Here is a 20,306-nt window from a genome sequence, read left to right as displayed (position 1 = left end):
CTTGTGGGAGACTATGTAGGCTTGTAGCATCAAAACAGGCAAGGTGATAAATCCCAAAGGACAGAAATACTGGTGTACGTAGGGCCATGTCTATGCACAAAGTAGAATTTTTGGCATGTGCAAATGTGTGCATGCATGCACACACCTTGAAGATTTGGATCTCAGAAAAATGTGTGCTTACGTTGTCGTGCCATTGCCTGTCATTTACATGGCTCCACTGTCCCCCTCCTCCCCTCCTCCCCTTCGGTGCTTGGAGATGCTTCCCTCTGCGGCCATGCCAAGCTTTTGGAGTTCAGCACATGGCCATGGTGTTGTTTGTGTGACTGAGGATGTATACCTGGTTGATCATGCCAAGTAGGGTGTGTGTGTATGAGTGCTATTTTGCTCACCATAACTTGAAGGTTTGGATTTCAATGATTAAAAGAATAATAATCTTATGCTATTCGAAGCCCCTACCCCAGCCCAGCCCAGCCCACACAACACAAAGGAAAACACAAAAACGCACATTCACATTGTTTAACATGTATGTTTCTCCTTTCTAAGCACTCATTAAGATCCATTCTTGATACCTTCATGCACAACATCGGCATCACTTGCATAAACATTTCTTTTAACCATTAAAAAATAATAACAAACATGTATCAATTTAATGAACACTGATCACAAAAGTAACAATAAATTCGCTTGCATAAATTCTTATGTGCAAAAAATTCTACTATATTAAAACTTTATTGTTACCTTTAATCTAAGAAGACTTTTACTTTAAAAGTTGTACAATAACAACTGTAAGCAAATAATATGTAAATGTAAATGTAGGCAAACAAGACTTTTACTCATGATCACAATTGTAAGCAAATAATATGTAAATGTAGGATGTAGGCAAACAATACCTATGTATAAATGTATACCCATTGTGATGGTATGCCCATTATTATGTTACATAGGAAGTGAGAGCACTTCAAGGCAGCCACCCTTCACCATTATCTTTTGCCATTGTAGAGGCACACATGTAACATTGTCGTAGAGGCACACCTATAACATGGGCACAGGTGCCTCTACCTATAACATGGGCACATGTGACACACCAAATCAATTCCTTAGTATGCACAAGATAGTGTAGGGGCTGAGGGAGACTGTTTATCAAGGAAGGGCTAGTCGCTAAAAAGATTACAACCATAGTTCATATCATACATTTCATACTGCCATTTGTCAGGGAGAATGATAGGTATGATAAAGTATGATTTAGCTCTAATAAAGTATGATTTAGCTCCTGGTGGAGTTTCATACGTGGCCTTCAATTTGGGGCTATATATGATGTGAGAGTTGGGACTTAAAGTACTAACAATTTGACACTTGAAAGTTGAAACTTGAAGGGTGAAACTTGAAAGTTGAAGACTGAAAACTTGAATGTACACAGTACATAGTACATACTATTGTAGTAATACTAGTATAGTGCACGGTTTTTTCATAGTGTAGTGCCCACTTTCCAACTTGAGGCCCAGGTTCTTTACAACCCAAGCCAAGTACCTACAGGGTGCAGACTAGCCATGGTGTCACTTTCAACAAAAAAGTTTCAAATTTTGTATTTTAAAAAGAAGAGCAAGAATGATAGGGTAGTTTCATATGCCGTTTTACCATATGCTAGCAAATGTTTGCTTCACCAATGATACACGTATGATATGAACTATGATTACATCCTATGCCTTTGAAGTCTCATTACTATGCATATGTTGGGATCCAAGAATAAGAGATTTTTAAGAGAACCCATGTAGGCTGCCCAAATGATTTCTATACTAACACTCATATCATTTATGCCCATATCCATGTGCATCCATGAAATGTATTTCCATACACAGGAAATAATCTTCCATGACCATGAGAATGATGTGAGTTGAGCTATGGGGAAATCAAGAGTAAACTTCTATTAACAACTAGTTGCAATACAAAGACCATTAGATAACTGTGGATAAATTTAAATGAGATTCATAATTGCATTTGAAGATAAGCACAAGAGTTAATATACTTAAGATCATTCACTAAAGAAGATCAAACACAACTTTAAAGAACAATGAAGTTTGTTAAACACGACAATGATATAAAGTTTGCTCTGACCAACTAGTGATAACAATTCTATGGATCAACATGACCCATTGGCCTTACAAATTATTAATGATTTTTCTAAATAGACTTCTCATATAACCATAAAGTATACACATTGAACCTTTCCTTTTTTAGCTTTGGCTAGAAATTTGAAAGTACACTAACATACACTAGATGCCATCGCTTACACAGACAGAGATTTGAGAACCCATCACCTAGGGAATCTCAAACTCCTTCCTTACCCACTACACTAACGTGTTATTGGCACACACTGAACCTTTTCAATTCATGGTCTTCTCATATAGCCAATAAAGTGTTAGAATCATGGATCAAGCTCTCTTAATGACAAGAAATCTACCTAATCATAAACTAATTCTATACTAATGACAACACTAATCTAAGGTAGATAGAAATGAAAAAACTCATCATGAGTGTGTGCTAATTAAGATGCACTCAAGTACAATTAGACACCGAGATGAATTAGCTTGGATACATTAAGAGACTTAAGATAAGTGCAAGTAATATTTTCATTACTTGAAATGACTCCCTTTTATATGAGGAGGCACACCCTTGGGCATGTACATCAATGTGGGATAATTCCCTTTGCTCATGTGGCTTCTTGCTAGACTTTGCTCTTGCTTGGCTTATTCAACTCACTCCCTATCTCTTCCTTGTGCTCTTTGGCACCACATTTCTCAACACTCTCCCTTGGTGCCAAATATTTAGGCTACTTAAGGTGGTTGGATGTTGGTTTTACAATATATTTTCACTCCCCTCATTTCTAACTTGGCTGGGTAACTCAAAGGATCTTTGGCTTAGTTACTCTCTAGCTTAGAAGTTACTCTAGAGATGGTCGGGTTGATTTTCACTCCCCCATGGTGCTACTTTGGCTACTCTTTGGTACTCGAGTGTTCTTAAAACATATCAATTTGCCTACTCATGATGGGTTGATTTTCACTCCCCCATGGTGCTACTTTGGCTACTCTTTGGTTCTCAACTGTTCTCAAAACATATCAATTTTCCTACTCATGATGGGTTGATTTTCACTCCCCCATGGTGCTACTTTGGCTACTCTTTGGTACTCAAGTGTTCTCAAAACATATCAATTTGCCTGCTCATTTGATGGCTTTTACAACATATGATTTAGATTAGGGTAGTGGTTGGTAGCTCCTTTAGTGCTGTTGCCTCGACTCATATATATATATAATTTTTTGCTCTTGGCTTTTGCTCCTTGAATTGTTTTCTTCTTTTCCGTTTTGGCATTATCTTCATTATACCTTTGGTTCTTTTTCTTACTAATGCGAAATTATGTCGTGTAATGGAGGTGGTCTTACCATGAGCTTCTTGAGTCTTTATGGCAATGTCTAGGACACATTACATTCAAACAATCATGCAAAATAAAAATAAAAATGTATAATGGGTAAATGCCCTTTTACAGTGTCATTTCCAAGCTACCTAGGCTTGGGTTTCACATGCAAAGGATCTCAATGAAGTATATGTGAAAGACAACCACATTTCGTTAAAAAAAAAAAACTCTTGAATCCAAGTCATGTGTGCTTGGGTTGAAGCTTAAGAGTTCATGCTCCATGTGAACAGCACTAAAGTCTTTACAGAGCCTTAGAGTTTTTAATTTTTACGAGTGAGGTCAAGGAGGCCGCCACCACACTAATGTCTGCGTTTGTTTTCCGCCTTCGCTTCTCTCTCGTGTTAATATCTTCTGCTCGCTTGCTGGCGGATACCGTGGGTGACTCTACCCGGCATACGCATGCATTGATGGCCTTGTGGTGTTGGTCAGAGACTGCACTTCTCTGAGCAGCAGTGACATGCTGTCGGCTAGTCTACTCGTTTGGAGCTGAGCAACGTATGGTCGCCTACTCGTTCTCTCTTGCTACGTTGCTCACCTACTTGCGGCTACCGCTAGATATCGGTTCGCCTGCTGATTTGGCGCCTGCGTGGCATATCAGCCACAGTCAACAGCCGGCGAACCCTTTTACCAATCGGATTTTTCAACGGTGGAGTGAGCTCGGCGACTCCTGCATCATCAATGCCGCCGCCTATCCAGCTGTCTCCGCGTGCTGGGCCACCCCGCCGTGGGCGGCTTTCTGACGCACTGCGGCTGGAACTCGATGCTAGAGAGCGTCTGCCTGGGCGTGCCCATGCTCTGCTTGCCCATCTTCGGCGATCAGTCCGTGAATGCTGAGCTTATAGAGAACCATTGGCGCGTGGGGATCCGGCTGGCCAAACGCAGCTACATGTACGCCGCTGGTGTGGTGGGCAGAAAGGAGGTGGAGAGGTGTGTGAGAGCTCTGCTGGGAGGCGAGGAGGGTCGGCGCATGCGAGAGCGGGCAGCGCAGCTCAAGCAAGCCGCCCGCCATGCCCTGGATACCATCAAAGAAGGTTCCTTCCATTTGGCGTTAGCCTCTTTCGTCGAAGGCATTGCCTAACAACACCTGGTAGGGCTCTACTTTAAAATTGCTCTAGTCAAATCACAAGTTTTTTTTTGCCATCATATGATGTGAGATTATTTGTCTTCTCTTGAATATATAGTAGCTCTTTTTCATGTATTAACTTGTGTTAGCCTATATTATACCTCATATACCTATATATATACCTAATGGCTCCCAATGTCTCCTCATGTGGAGAAAATTCATCACACCCAAGCCAATGGCTTTATTAGAGATCTCCCTCCATAAGTATTTTTTTAATAAAATGTAAGGATGAAAATTCCTATGGTGTAAACATTTTCTCCTCCTTGACCTGAACATAGTTTCATTAGGACAATTGACAAGTGACCCCTTCTTCCTATTGTTGCACAACATGAACCACCTGCCACCCCCTCCCTCGAGCAACTAGGGGGGGAAATAAAGAGCATGCATTGATGGGATGAGAAGTGACACACATCGTTTAATTTTTTATGCTAAAAAGTTTTGTTAACCATTGAGAAAGTTTTGTAAACCTTAGATTTCAATTAAGAGAGCATATCTCCTTTCACTCTATGCTAACAAACTTGACTTACATCTGTCATTTCCAATCAACACTTCATCCATAAAGAAAACTCTCCACCTCTCATAAATCGAGCCATGTCACAATGAATCCTTGCACAAAACTACACATTTCAAGTGAAGCGAATAGGTTTCCTAGCTAATTCCCTCTCATTGCACTCATAAGTTGTTGGCTATAAAGACATGGGGGTGGGGGCAAGACCTGCCTAGGGTGTGCATAACAGTCTCACCAAAAAACAGAACTACCCACTTGATATAGGTCTAGCCATATTAGCAATTGCACAATGTTCTAAAAAGCATAATTTCTGATTAACTGCTTCATTTACTTGCCACCTTAGCCCAGACATGTTTAGTCCCCCACCAAAGATTTTAGCCCCTTGCTCAAATTCTCTTCAAATAGTAAATCGACTTTGCATTTTCGTACTTTACTAATTTTATGCATGAAAATGCATGCTTAAGGTATTGGTTTTGTCTAGCCCCATGCCATTGCTTCTTGTTAATTCCCTAGTTTTCTATGAGAATCTCAAATTGTGAATCCCCTGTAAATGGTCATAGCCTAGATTCCAACCCATGTAAAATCATTGGCTATATTCTTTCTCTTTGTCTCTCTCTCTCTCTCTCTCAAACTACTTTTTCCTTATAAGCCCTTATGCATAAGAGCTCCATGGCGCATAAGGTGCTATGGCATAAAAGCTTATGTAAAAGTGGACACAAAAAACTTATGTGAGGGGTGGGTAGCCTAATGAGGTCCACGTCTCTTTGAATATGAAAGTTGTAGTCTATTTATGTAACCCCAATATAAAACTCTTATGTTGATGAACTCACATGCTACCTTATACCTTAAAGAACAACTTGTTACTACAAATTGCCAGGAGGGCATGAGCATATTAATGAAGGAATGCAAAAAGCATACATGAATCAACATGAAGCTACAAAATTTGTACTATAGTTGGAAATTTTGTTCACATCATCAACCACAAAGGTACTCATGTTCACATCATCAACACACACATCATCAACACACACAATCTTATTTGCACTACCTTTGTTTCTCTTACACACGGCAACACACGAACAAAATACGACTGAGATGCAAAAAGCCATTGAAGCATTGGAGAGTTCATTACATAAATTCAAAAGGCTACTTTGAAGCTTTTTGATCAAGCCTTTTTTGCATTGACACTTTGGTTTTCTTAGCAGGGGTCTTGAAGGGGTGAGCCAATGGGTGACTCTTTGATGATGTTGATTTCTTCTTGTTGCTCTTCTCAAAGAATGGTTTTGCTCGCTTCAAGGAGTTGCCGAATCCATCTTCCAAGACTTGAAAATTAGCTTGTGTTTCTGTTCGCTCGTCCATTCTTGCCTTCATTGTCTTCACATGGCCCAATGTTCTCCTCAATCCATTGCAAGCCTCCTCAATCAAAGCCTGGTCCTGTCCTACAAAACAAGACAACTCTCGCCACAAGCATTGAAGTGTCTTCACATTTCCCGATTGCTCAAGTACTTCACTACATACATTGTCCCCTCCTAATGCAGCAACATCATCACCATTTGGTTCAAGCACATCAATAGTAGAAACATGTGAGTGAAGATTGACAGTAGACCTAGAAGCATCTCCCCATGCTTCATACATATGTTGGCATTGCTCCATAAGTGAAGCATGTGAAGCACCCCGCAACAACATCACCTTAATTTGGTGCTTACAAATATTTCCAAGCTCTGCCCATGCACATGTACAACATGCCCATTGGCAATCGGAATTGTAGACTGTGTAAAATGAAGCTTTTGTGTGCATGCTCTCCACTATAGCAACACCACCAACCTGGAATGAGACATTAGCATCTGGTATTTGAAGTGCCCGCTCATAAGAATTCTCCACTACTCTTTCAATGGCGTTGTTTCTCATAAAACCATTGTCCTTCAACTGCACATACCAATAATATGGCAAGCATGATGATGTTAACTTGTATAAGAGCCAATCCACCCGCCTCGACCTCATCCTTTTGGAAGAGCCCAAAAACTTATATTTGAGCTGCCCATGATATGACTCTATTGCTCCATTAGTGTCTTGTCCTGAATGTGGAAGCAATCGGGAAGCACGCACCCACATTTCTGCACATAAAACAAATGAAGTTAGAAGAGCAAGAAATGAAGTACGAACAAAAAGGAGAGCAAGTGCGCATTATTTTACCTATAAGAAGAGTATGTATAAAGTTTAAAATTCAACCTTACCTAGTTTAGCCTCCCAATAGGTTTTGAAATACTCAATAAAACTCCCCTCATCTCTAAAGTTGGAGTAGAAGGTTGAGATCATAGCCTTCGCATCCTCTTTGATTATATGGTCTGTAGAATTTGCTGACCCTTGCATGTTCATGATATTTCCCAAAGACCAAAACATAAAAGCTCTTTTAGGCCATTCCTTCACCTTCTTAATAAGGTGTCAGAGCCAACAATGTTTGACATGCCACAAGCATAGAAAAATGGGTTGATTGAACACCACCCTACGAAAAATAGAAAGGACACGTCACATAGAACTCAAACACACGGTTCTCATTAGTTTGCACTCAACACATATGAACATATGGTCCTAACCTGAGCGCATTAATCTCCGTTTCGGCATCATCAACCATAAAGGCTCCGGGCTCCCATGATTTATGAAAGTCAAGCATATTATCTCTAAACTTGCTTAACCAAGTGCAAGTACACTCAAATGTAGCTGAAGATGTAAGCACCCAAGCAATGGGCACACCATTGCGATGACCATCAAAAACAAGGACTGTATACAAATGAAACTGTTCATGTGTTTTAAAGGAAAGTGAGAATGTGAACAAGAAGTAAAAAATGAACATTTATTATAACTTAAGAGAATGTGAACAAGAGTAAAAATGATAATTCATTACACCACATACCTTATATTTGTTTGTGCCAAAGGTAGCATCCATCGCAAGAAGGTTCCCATTTCCGAACTTCTTGCACATCTCCCTTTGCCATGGTGATTGTATTCCAAGGATAAATTCCTTGGAATGTTCCACATCTTGCTCCTGGTAGATAAAGGTGCTTGATTGATTCTCATGACACCATCTCTTGGTGCTTTTCGCATCATCTGTGTGTAGCTGGTACTGATCAATAGCCAGCTTGCTAGATATATTCATGATGTCACGAATAGACAAAAAGTCATCCCTAACCATAGTAATTGTAGGGTCATGACTTTGGCTTGAATGCAATGCTTGGACATGCATTTCCAACACTTGATGTGGAGAGAAACCACGATATAGCATGCTTGAAACCCATAGTTTCTTTTGCATTGAGATCCATGGAGAGAACTTCAAAGAGGGATCAACAAATCTTATACCATGACAAACCTCATCATTTGCATTTGTGTGGTATGGATGTATATAAGAGATTATGGCCACCCCTGGATCTTGTGCAAGCCTCTTGACACTAAAATGACATTTGCATCCACGCTTTCGCTTGCCCTTTGTGATGGGAGGGCGCCTTTTCTTACATGGCTTCTTTGCAGTTGGCTGTGGCAACTCTTTTATTTCACTACGCTCCTCCATCTCACCATCTTCACGATTCGACTCGTCACCACTATTCTCCTCCACCTCAACATCATCTTCGCTACTAGTGTCCTTGCATTCATTGAGCTGGGTAGTTTCGACATCTTTGCCATCCGCAATGTTAGATTGCATTGGTGCTTTAGTGCCAGCAGGACCAAAATCACACCAAAATCTAAACAAAACAAAGAAGTAACGATAAACATTTAATTGTATGTGTGTGTGTGATGATTAATTCATGGATTAGACAAACTAAAACAAATACACACTTACACTATCTTCTCAATCCATGATTCATGTGCAATCTTTGTAAGATTGGAGGCATCTCGGTGATGGTGGCTATATTTTTTGAAAGAAGTCGGAAACTTTGCATTGTCGGCTTCTCCTTTTACAAAATCGGCAACACGGTTCCAAGGGATGTTAGCTTCGCGTACAAATTTGTATTTTGAACAATTGTCATATGAGTGCACCCAACACAATGCTGTCGAATCGAAGACACCGATGGGGGGCATTTGAGAACTCATGGCATTCTCTAAGCTTCAGTTTTGGAGAGACATGATTAACCCTTTAGCAAACCTGAACCTGCTGAACCAAAGGTAGTGCAAAGACATAACAATTAAGTAAGGAAGAGTGGGAGAAAAAGACAAAAGAAATCAAAGTAAAAATAGAAGGTGGAAGCAAGAGCCCAAAAATTAACCAAAATCATTATAAGAGAAGTAATAGAAGTCTAAGAACAAAACAACACCACGAACATGGCAAATAGAAAAAGGTAAACTCACTAGGAATGAACGAACTCCACGAACGCAACGAAATAATCACACCTTAAGGTGTTAAGGGCTTGATAGTAGATGCTAGCCATGGCAAAGATCATCAAGACATGATGTGATAATAATAAGAAGAAATATAATCAAATGATAAATAGAAAAACGAAGTGTGTATATATATATATATATATATATATATATATATATATATATATATATATATATATATATATATATAAAAGAATCTAGGCACTGCAGTACAAAGGGGAAAACAGAATAAACGCAAGCAAATATTCACAAACGCACCAGCTTGAGATCGCCAGATCAGTGCAAGGCGCCTTTCACATCCATGAGATGGTCAACGACGAGGAACTGGCGGGCGGCGGCGGATTGAGGCTGTGCCACGGCTAGGATCCACTCCACGCGGCCTTCGTGGTCGGCTCCTGGGCCGAAGCAGTTGTACTCACCACAGAACACTTTCCTGCGCAATAAACATTAAGGTCCAGAGGAGAGTGAGATTCATCATTATACGACGATGAGGCTCACGAGTCACGTCCTAATTAGATGATTACGATACACGTAATTAGACCTAATTACGCTGCCACTAGTGTAATTTTAGTGTAAGTCTAGCCTATGGCGGTCGTACCCTTGGTTGGCGGGGATGCCAAAGTCGTTCCAGCCTTGCGGGACGATGATGTCGTCGAAGTAGCTGTAGGCGTAGACGACTCTGGAGTACGTGCCCCACGCTCTGTCGAGGTAGATGGTGCCCGAGCCTATCACGACACAGTAGACGAAGGAATAGCCAGTGTTATCAGTAGGCTCCACGCGGTTCTAGGCGGAGATGGAACCGAAGGGCGTCGCGATGGAGGGCTCAGGCTAGATATCGCCTCAGCAGAATCGGACAGAGCTAGAAAGTAGGCGTAGACGACTTTGGAGTACGCGCCCCACGCTCTGCCGAGGTAGATGGTGCCCGAGCCTGTCACGACGCAATAGACGAAGGAATAGCCAGTGTTATCAGTAGGCTCCACGCGGTTCTGGGCGGAGATGGAACCGAAGGGAAGGGCGTCGCAATGGAGGGCTCAGGCTAGATATCGCCTCAGCAGAATCGGACAGAGCTAGAAAGCGCTTCCAGAGCATGAGCGCGCCAGACGTTGAGCGCGCTTCTGAGCAGCACCCACCGCTGGACACCCACAGCTGGATAGGCGGCGGCATTGATGATGCAGGAGTCGCCGAGCTCACTCCACCGTTGAAAAATCCGATTGGTAATGGGGTTCGCCGGCTGTTGACTGCCAGCGTGGCTGATATGCCACGCAGGTGCCAAATCAGCAGGCGACCCGATATCTAGCCTGAGCCCCTACTTGCTCTCTCTCTTGCTGCCGTTTGGAGCTGCTTGATTGACGATGGCGATTTGATTTGGGCTTACGTTAAATTTAGGGGTCACCAAGTCGATACCTTCGGGGCTCCTTCGGGGTCACCAAGTCAATGGTCAGTGTGACGGGCCAATCTGTAGACATGTGTCCATAAGATGTTATGGACATGTGTGCATATCATGAGTGTGTGCGCGATACAGTGGAAAGGTGCTTTGCCTCGCTTGATAGGGACTTGGGTTCAAATCCCAGCAAATGCATGGACACGTGTCTATGCATGGACATGTGTCTCTACCTCTTTTGTACCACGGTCTAGACCAAGACGGTCCAGCTAGGTGACCGCCCGTGCTGGCACCCCGAAATTTAACTTAAACCGTCGATTTGCTCCCCACTTCTTGCCGCCACATGCTACTGCCTCTATTTTGCTACTACGTGCTACTATAGTGTGTAGCACCTAGGGAGCTTGTAGGCAACCTTAAGCTCTATTGTATTGCAATTGCTATATGATGAGATGCTTGTGTGAAATTGCTCCCCGGGGACTATACTGTGATGCCGCCTTAGAAAGCTATGTTGTTTGGAGCTGCTCTTCTTTGGAGATAGTGCCTTTCTATTGTTACTCACCTCAGACCTTCAGTTCAAGAGCTCCTTCAATGTTGCAATCTTTTCTATATGTGCTCCTTTGATGTTTGGAGCTGCTCTACTTTGGAGATAGTGCCTTTCTATTGTCACTCATCTCAGACCTTCAATTCAAGAGCTCCTTCAATGTTGCAATCTTTTCTATAGGCCTCAATTTTGGCTTTTCCCTCAAGCTTGGGAGTTGTTCTCTAAGATAGAATCATGAAGCACCAAACAACAATTCTTTCTCTCTCTCCTCCCAGACTTTGACAAACCCTAATGCAAGAAAGCTTGAAGAGAAAAGATAACCCTAATCTAAGACTAATAACTTACTAATCAAACCTAATTATTTTCTAAAAATTGGAAAGCCTCACCTTAGCTCTGAAACCGTGCTAGTTAGAATCATGGATCAAGCTCTCCTAATGACAAGATATCTATCTAATCATAAACTAATTCTATACTAATGACAACACTAATCTAAGGTAGATAGAAACAAAAAAAACTCATTTCATGAATGTGTGTTAATTAAGATGCACTTAAGTACAATTAAACACCGAGATGAATTAGCTTGGATACATAAAGAGACTTAAGATAAGTGCAAGTGATATTTTCATTACTTGAAATGACTCCATTTTATATGAGGAGGTACACCCTTGGGCTTGTACATCAATGTGGGATAATTCCCTTTGCTCATGTGGCTTCATACTAGACTTTGCTCTTGCTTGGCTTACTCAACTCACTCCTTATCTCTTCCTTGTGCTCTTTGGCACCACATTTCTCAACATAAAGTACACCATCTTCTCATAAAACCATAAAGTACACACACACACACACACACACACACACACACACACACACACACACACACACACACACACACACACACACACACAAAAACACACACACACACATACACATATATAAGGATCAAAATTGAAGCAGTTTAGAATAGACTGAGGAGGAGAATTCATGTTTGATAAATTCTTGGGTTTCTACAAAGAAAGAGGCATAAAATGACAGCTCACACACTTACACTCTACAACAAAATGGTGTTGCACAGTGTAATAATCATATTATTACTGAGATGGTAAGGAGTATGCTTTTAATGGTAGGAATTTACCTAAATCCTTTTGGGTTGAGGTAGTTAACACAACTGTATACATTCTTAAAATAGGAATACAACAAAGGCTGTCAAAGGGATGACTCTATCATATGCCTACTCGAACCTTTAGGTTGCACACTTGAAAGTTTTTGGGTGTGAATATGTTACATCTTCTAGATGCTTAGAGGACCAAACTAGATATCAAAATCTAGAAATACATCTTCTTGGGTTACAACATGGAGTTAAAGGGATATGGGCTATAACCCTCATGCAAAGAAGATCATAGTGAGCCATGATGTGGTATTCCAAGAACATCGTTGGCGGGGATGGAGGAGGAGCTTCCTTCTTCTTTATCATGCAACAAGGAAATCACCAAAGTAACACAACCTCCATATGCAACATGGACTTCCTCGCATTTTGTAGAGGCAGCCTACCCCATTTTCAATATGGACATGGATTTTGAAGATGAAGAACAAGAGCATGATGTGCCACAAATAGGCAAACTGTTGCCTAAGTGGTATAGGATACTTTTAGATGGAGAAAAACCTTCGGCCATTGAGGATGCACCTCAAGATGTTTGCAAATCCAAAAGGTTAGAGGAGAAAAATAGGACACCTTTGTTGAAGCACAAGCATATCGAAACTGGATGGCAACCATGCAAGCAGAATATGACTCCATCCTAAAAAACCACACTTGGGACCACCTTGTAGATCTTCCTCCAAGCATAAGGTAATTGGTACTAAAGTGGGTTTACAAAGCAAAATATAGATTTTATGGTAAGACAAGGCATAGTGGTTGGCCAAAGGTTTTGCATAAGTTAAAGGTTTTGACTTTTAAGAAACTTTTACTCCCATAACCAAGCCAACCATACTTCTCACCGTTCTTGCATTGACAACATAAGGGGGATGCCATGTTCTCCAAATGGATATAAAATTTGCTTTCCTCAATAGGAACCTTAAGGAGGAGGTACATGTGGAATAACGACCCGGGTTCAAGGTTCCCGATTTTGAAAGCAAAGTTTGTAGGTTACAGAAGCACTCCATGCACTAAAATAGGCCCCCCGAGCATGGTACTAGAGGAGTATTAGTCTCTTATGCAACCCTCCTTTAGATGCAAATTTGTATGTCTTTTGTGAGTAAGGAAAGTATGTGGTCATTGTTCTCTTTTATATAAAAAATATGTAGGTGAGATACTCAAGGCGTTTGGCATGACAAAAGGAAAGCTCGAAGGAAAGGCAGTTGGAGGTGTTGTCGAAGATACCTTAGACCTTATGGATGAGACCTTATATAAGAAACTAGTTGGTAGTCTTATCTTCTTGTGTAATACTAGACCACACATCAATTTTGTTCTTGGCATTTTGAGCAAGTTCTCCAACAAGCCTCGAAAAAATCATTAGAAAGCAGGTATGCGGGTGTTGCGATACATCTAAGATACTCAAGAGTACGACATCACCTATGCTATGGGCAAGACCCTCACTGGCTTCTGTGACTCAAATTGGACGGGTGATTCCGATACCAATGCTTAGTAATTGGGTATTGTTTTTCTCTTAGTTCGGGATGCATTTCTTGGATTAATAAGCCAGTATTGCATTCTCATCAAAGTACGAAGCTGCATGCTTTGCATCATGTGAGGCATTATGAGGAGGATTCTACAAGATATGGAAGTGGTGTAAAAAGTAGCCTACAATGCTACAATGTAGCAACGATGCTCGCAGGTAGGAAACACATTAAGATTCATTATCACTTTGTGTATAAGCTTATCATGTTTAGGGAGGTTGAGATAGTCTACTGCCACCACGATAGAGAATTGTGTATATATCTTCACAAAGGCTTTAAATGGAGTAGCATCTTCATTTACTTGGCATCAAAATGGACCACAGAGGTAGTTTAGACATTGAGGGGAGCGTGTTAGATATCAATGCTTCACCCTCATATTATATTATGTCGAGGCATTGGCTAGCTCATGTTTGTACGACCCCCATTATAAGGAGTAGCCATGGTTGAGTAGCCCAAGTTCTCGGCATCCTTGTATTCATAGGTGAAGGTGGCCTATAAGGCAAGATGGTTTAGAGTCAGCTTGGATAATATTTAACATACTACCAAATAGCCTACTTGCTACACTAGACCATTATAAGATAATGGTCTACACATGGAGTAGATAGACTTTACTCTAGACACCGTATTCTATCATTAGGGGGCCCAAGATGAGCTCGGAAGGATGGCCATTGGAGGTTGGATTGCTGCTATATTTCATAGGAGCTCACATGAGCACATAGGTGTGGGGATTTGTTATCTACTATATCACTTCAAGAATACATTATTCTTCTCTCTCTCTCTCTTACTTTGCAATTTGTGTTTTAAAGTTTTGTGTTGTGAAAGATCCTTCTTCTAGTGAGTGTTCTCTTATATACGCTACATGCATTCTCTTATAAGGACTTGCAGTATTCTTCTGTGTGTGTGTGTGTGTGTGTGTGTGTGTGTGTGTGTGTGTGTGTTTTATTATGCAATTTGAGTTTGAAAGTCTTGTGCTGTGAAAGATCCTTCTTCTTGTGAGTGTTCTCTTATATACACCACATGTATTCTCTTATAGGGACTTGCTTAGGGACTTATGCCTCAAGATCTTTGGCTGCTAGCTTTGAGGTTGAAGCTTGATATTTATGCTTCTTTACTTCCTTAGATGTTGGTAACTGCCCTCGACTTGTTCTCTGGCGTCTTGTGATGGCATTAAAGGGGGCCTGTATGAATGAGTCCACCTTGTACACTTAACAAGTTAAGGCTCACCGAAGTGGATGACACTCTAGCTGCTACAGTGATTGTCACCTTGTTGGTGGATAATCCTTGAAAGCATGATTGAATCCCTGCTTATAACATGTGCCTTTGTATGGAATGACATTGGGGTTTGGCACTAGATTCGAGGATGGAGTTGCGTTACTTGGTGCGACGTTGGCTCTATGAGGACACTCATAGGACCTTATAATGGAAAAATTTAAGAGGTGGCCTGCATGACATGTTATTGAGGTATCTCACCCTTTGTTGCACCATAGCTTTAAACAAGGAGGCATAGTTGATGGCTCGGGGTTGCACCATAGCTTTAAACAAGGAGGCATGGTGAATGGCTAGGGGTTGCTCTACATATCCATATGAATTGTATTTCTCATATGACTCATAACTCTCATGTTTTGGACTCTTGGAGTCCACTAACAATGTTATTGAGTACACTTGTATAGTGCAGATCTAGAAGGAATTGGTTGAGGTGGTAATACCCAAGGTGGGTATGGCATTCATTGGTGGCAGTCTATACATATCTCTCGATATATGGTTATGATGATAAATGGGCAATGGATGGATTCTATGCCAATTAAGAAGCATTTGGTATGGGCAATAGGGCTAGAGGATCCTTTGGTTTGAGGTAGTACCATACATTGACTCTTTACCCTTCTCCATGTTTCCTATTCCTTTCTATGAAGAATTGGAACTTGGTTCTATGGTGAAGATGCTTCTAGTGGAAAGTGGAACTCCTGCTTACACTGTGTGCGTTTGCTATTTTGTTTTGAGAAACACATTTCTTTAATGGTACAACAAAGGAGACATGTCCCAATGGTCGAATTGTGGAAAGTGGAACTCCTGTGCTTGGATTGTGTGTGCTTGTTATAAGTTTTGAGAAACACTTTTCCCTAGTGGTACAACAAAGGAGACTTGTGCCAATTACCAAACTGTGATTTTGTTGAGCTACTTGTTGGTCATGGTCATCTTGGGATAATCCCAATTCAGTAGTGATATCAAATGTTTGAAACATGATGGCGTCTGACCTCGTTTGACCACCATTTCATATGGATTTGGGATTTCTTGGCCCATGTGGGGTTGGGCTATGTGGTTTTCAATGGCACCTTTCCTATGACACCGGCCTAGCTTTGAGGCTGCAAGCTCACCTAAGGACATGTTATGTGAATGCTCTTGTGGATCCCTTTGGTTTGAGGTAGTCTCAGACATTGACTCTTTACCTTTTCCCATGTTCCTTGTTTCTAGAACGTGGTTCTATGGTGAAGATGATTTTGTAATGAGCGATAGTGAAAGGTGAGACTCATGTTGCATTGTGTGTGATTATTAGTGTTTTTTGAGGAACACTTGTTCCTAATAATATAGCAGAGGAGAAATGTCTCAATTGCCTGTGATTTTTGGGCTGCTTGTTGTAGTTGTGGCCAACTTGGGATAATCCTAGCTCAATATTGACACTAACAAATGTTTAAAACATTATAGTATCCTTCATGGTTTGACCACTTCTTTTGGGAGGTTCTAGAACCTAGTCTCTCTCCTTCACTAGAGCTTCGCCCGAAAATAGGGCCGTTTAGTGCCCTTTTTATAAAGTTTATGGTGATGTTTATAGAGCCATTTCACGCCGAAAAATCTAGAACTTCGAGGACCATGCTGGATCTTGTTTTAAGGTGTTTACTGTTCCTCCACTCACGTTTACATTTAGTTGGCTCATTTCATTCCTAAGATCTTGGAGGTGGAGGAGTTTTGCCTTCTTAACATGGGAGAACTCTATTGATTGTTGGTCGTTCTACCTGGCGAGGGCTAGGTGGGTTTGAGGAAATGTGGTTTGATGCACTAATAGTCAATTGTATTGTCGTTTCCAATAATCAGTCAATTGGAAATGACAATACAATATTTAGCCTATAACGGGTTCGCATCAAAGATTTCACCCTGGTAAAATGATCTCTAGTGTTACCTTAATAAGGTTCAAGAACTAATTTTAGACATGTCAATTTTCTACTCAAGCTATAAAAATACATTTTTTCATATTTTTTAAATGGTTTAATTTTTTTCTTTTGGTTTTTTTTCCTAGGTTCATGTGTGTTGACTCTCACATGTCTAGGCTTATGTCTTTAGGCTCACGTGCCTAGGTTTCACGTCTCTAGGATCATGTTTTTAGGCTCACATATGTAGGCTCATGCCTTTATTATATGAACTAGGTTTATGTAATTTGTTTTTATGAAATAGGATCATGTTTTTAGGCTCGCATATGTAAGCTCATGCCTTTATTATATGAACTAGGCTCATTACTTTGTTTTTATGACGGGATACGAAAGTCAATGTACTAGGCCTATGACATGGTTGATGTATAATTATTAGGAAGTAATTGTACTTTAATGTCCCAATAATTACAAAAGATAAGATTTTTCCTTAGAAATTATAGTTAGTCAATTATTTAGCAATAATTATAAAAGACAAGAATTTTCATGGGACGTTATAGGTGTGTAGATTGTACGATAAGAAACTTCTTAAAGAGCATGAAAAGGTATGTCCTTACAAGTCTTTAATGCAATGATAATTGGTTGGTACAATATTAGGTATACCTACCTCTAAACTCACATCTATTGACTCACATTTCTAGACTCATGACATACGTGCCTAGGCTCATGACTCACGTTTCCAGGCTCACGTATGTGTTGACTCACGTCTTTTTTCACTAGACTATGGGCTCACATCTCCTAACATGGAGCTCATTTGGCTTGGTTTTTGGAGTTTCTTGAGGTCTTTTGGACTTAATGGGGAGTGATTAAGAATTCTAATCTTAGTTAATAATTGTTATACAAATAATTAAGTGTTTTTTGATTATTGTTTATTGGTTTTATATACTTCTAAGCTATCGATTCAAGTAATTAACGAGGAATGATTAAGAAACCTAATCTTAACAAGAAATTAAGTGTCTTTTGATATTTTTTTTGGTTTTATATGCTTCTAAGTTACCGATTCAAACAATGCATGAAAAAATATGAAATGCATGAATAAAAATTAACTGTCACTCTAATCTACACCTAATGAAGCTTAATGCTCATATTTTTGAAGTGGATTACACTTCTTATCAAAATTGCTAAGCTATTCCTTGGCTTAATACAATGAAATCTAAGCATTATGGACTCAAAAGTCATGTAATCACCAAGAAACCTGGGTTTTCTCCTTCCAAGGTACAAAAATAGAATGTCTTAACATACATAAACTTCAAATCAAAATCAAAAGCAACAAAACTAACACATCCAAGTCTCTAAAACCATATGTTTTTTGGAGTGTGACCTCCTAATCAACACCGAGCATGATGCCAATAGCTTTGAATGAACAGATGAACAGAGCTAAGTCCTAGGCTAGTCCCCAGTAAAATAGCACCAAATATGTTAAAGTCAAGCGCTTACCTTAACTGAGGTGGTGGTTTGTAAGTAGAGGACAAGGCTTGAGATGCTGATAGGTATGGTGTGCCCTTATCCACCAAGGGTACGATGGTAACCGTTCTATGGGAAGGCTTGAGTGTTACAATTATTCTCTACCACAACTGAATACTACACAATTAGTGGTTGTTGCAATCCATCCCCTAAGGATGATGCTCTCTTTCATTGTACTTGCAAAGGTTGTGGCTAGTTCTAGTGTCAACTAAGGTTGGCCAAATGCAGCTAGGTCATCTTCCTAGGGAAAACTCTAGCTTAAGGCAAGTGGGTCCAATGTTAATTCTATTTCAAATGCGTTGAGCACAAACATGAGTGTGATTTTGGTATTGTCCAATTGTGCAAACCCTATCCCAAGCTTTTGTAGAATAGTGTCCATGGTCTTGCCAAAATGTGAATTTAATCATTGGAGTCACTAGGCTCTAGGAGGGGATCATATTCTCAGTCCTCATCTTGACCATCCAACATCTTATACAAGCTCTACAGAATATCAATTGACATGGTTCAAGCGGTTGTGTCAGACTCATTTGCGAGAATGGCTCAATCCATGGGATGAGCCTTTCCCATTTTCAAGTTTATTTTCAAGGCCATCTATCAAGTTTATTTTTAAGGCCTAGTTACCCTTACATATGTATATGTGATTGGTTTCTCAATTGTAAAAACTAGCCTTATGTTTCTCATGTAAGGTCTTTCGAGGATCATGGTGTCTGCTGACCCTCTTCTTTGGAAATCCATCACCACAAAAGCTTAGCTTGAAGGTATTAATTTTTCATCCTGAATGATGCTCAAAGGTTTAGCTATGTTCACGCCGGCAAGCTTGACCCCACGAGGCTCATGCCTATACAAGTGGTGGGCTTCCCCAAGCCTACTAGCAATCCTTGCTGATTATGCTAAAACTAGCACCACCATCCAAGCTTGCATAGACCTTTTGTGCTTTTATTAACACGTAATATGATGTTCATTTCATTTCTTTCAAAATAGTGTCCCAACTTATTCATGGGAACTTTTAGTTGCCCTTTTATCTTAGGCTTGGAAGGAGAGTGCTCAATGTGGCATTGCTCATTCTTCTTCCTCCTCTTCAGGTGTAGGTGTGTGGGCTCTTAGATTCCGAGTCATTTAGTTTGATAAGTCTCTCCAAAGTTGAGAATTTCCTTGTAAAAGAGAACTCAAAACTTGGGCTTCTGAGTATAAGAAGGTTGTGAGGATCGCTATGTGCCTCGTGCAATATTCACTCTCGCTTAGCTCGTACTCGTTGTTGTTGCAAGTGGGCTTAAACTTATCATGGTGCAGGGAATATACACTGATCCTTCCCTAAAAGTTAGTGCCTATGGTGTCTTCTACACAACATGGGTTTAAGGTACTTATACTTTGGTTTTATTTTGAAAGTTTGTGTAGTCTCAGTGGGTTTCTTTTCGTTGGAAAGTGCTGCTTTAAGTGGGAGATTTCTCGTTGTCTCTGTGAGGGAGGTGGCTTTGGAGCTATCATTTGAACACGTGTTTCCCTAACAATGGGTTGCATTACGGTTTCCATGTTTCCCTAACAATGGGTTGCATTACGGTTTCCATGGCACTAGCAACCAGTCCTT

General features: G+C 40.5%; 1 protein-coding gene across 1 annotated transcript; it reads left to right on the top strand.

Annotated features, from left to right (window-relative positions):
• Window positions 1–4,226: 4,226 nt before the first annotated feature.
• Window positions 4,227–4,544, top strand: LOC147613040 (UDP glycosyltransferase 9-like). The gene has a single exon (XM_086782743.1). The coding sequence runs from the start codon at window positions 4,227–4,229 to the stop codon at window positions 4,542–4,544; it is 318 nt and encodes a 105-aa protein (XP_086638869.1).
• The last annotated feature ends 15,762 nt before the right edge of the window (window positions 4,545–20,306 follow it).

The sequence above is a fragment of the Cibotium barometz genome, chromosome 44 (assembly GCF_041138505.1).
Source record: "Cibotium barometz isolate CiBa-2024 chromosome 44, ASM4113850v1, whole genome shotgun sequence".
NCBI lineage: Eukaryota > Viridiplantae > Streptophyta > Polypodiopsida > Cyatheales > Cibotiaceae > Cibotium > Cibotium barometz.
This window is presented reverse-complemented; position numbering and strand designations above follow the sequence as displayed.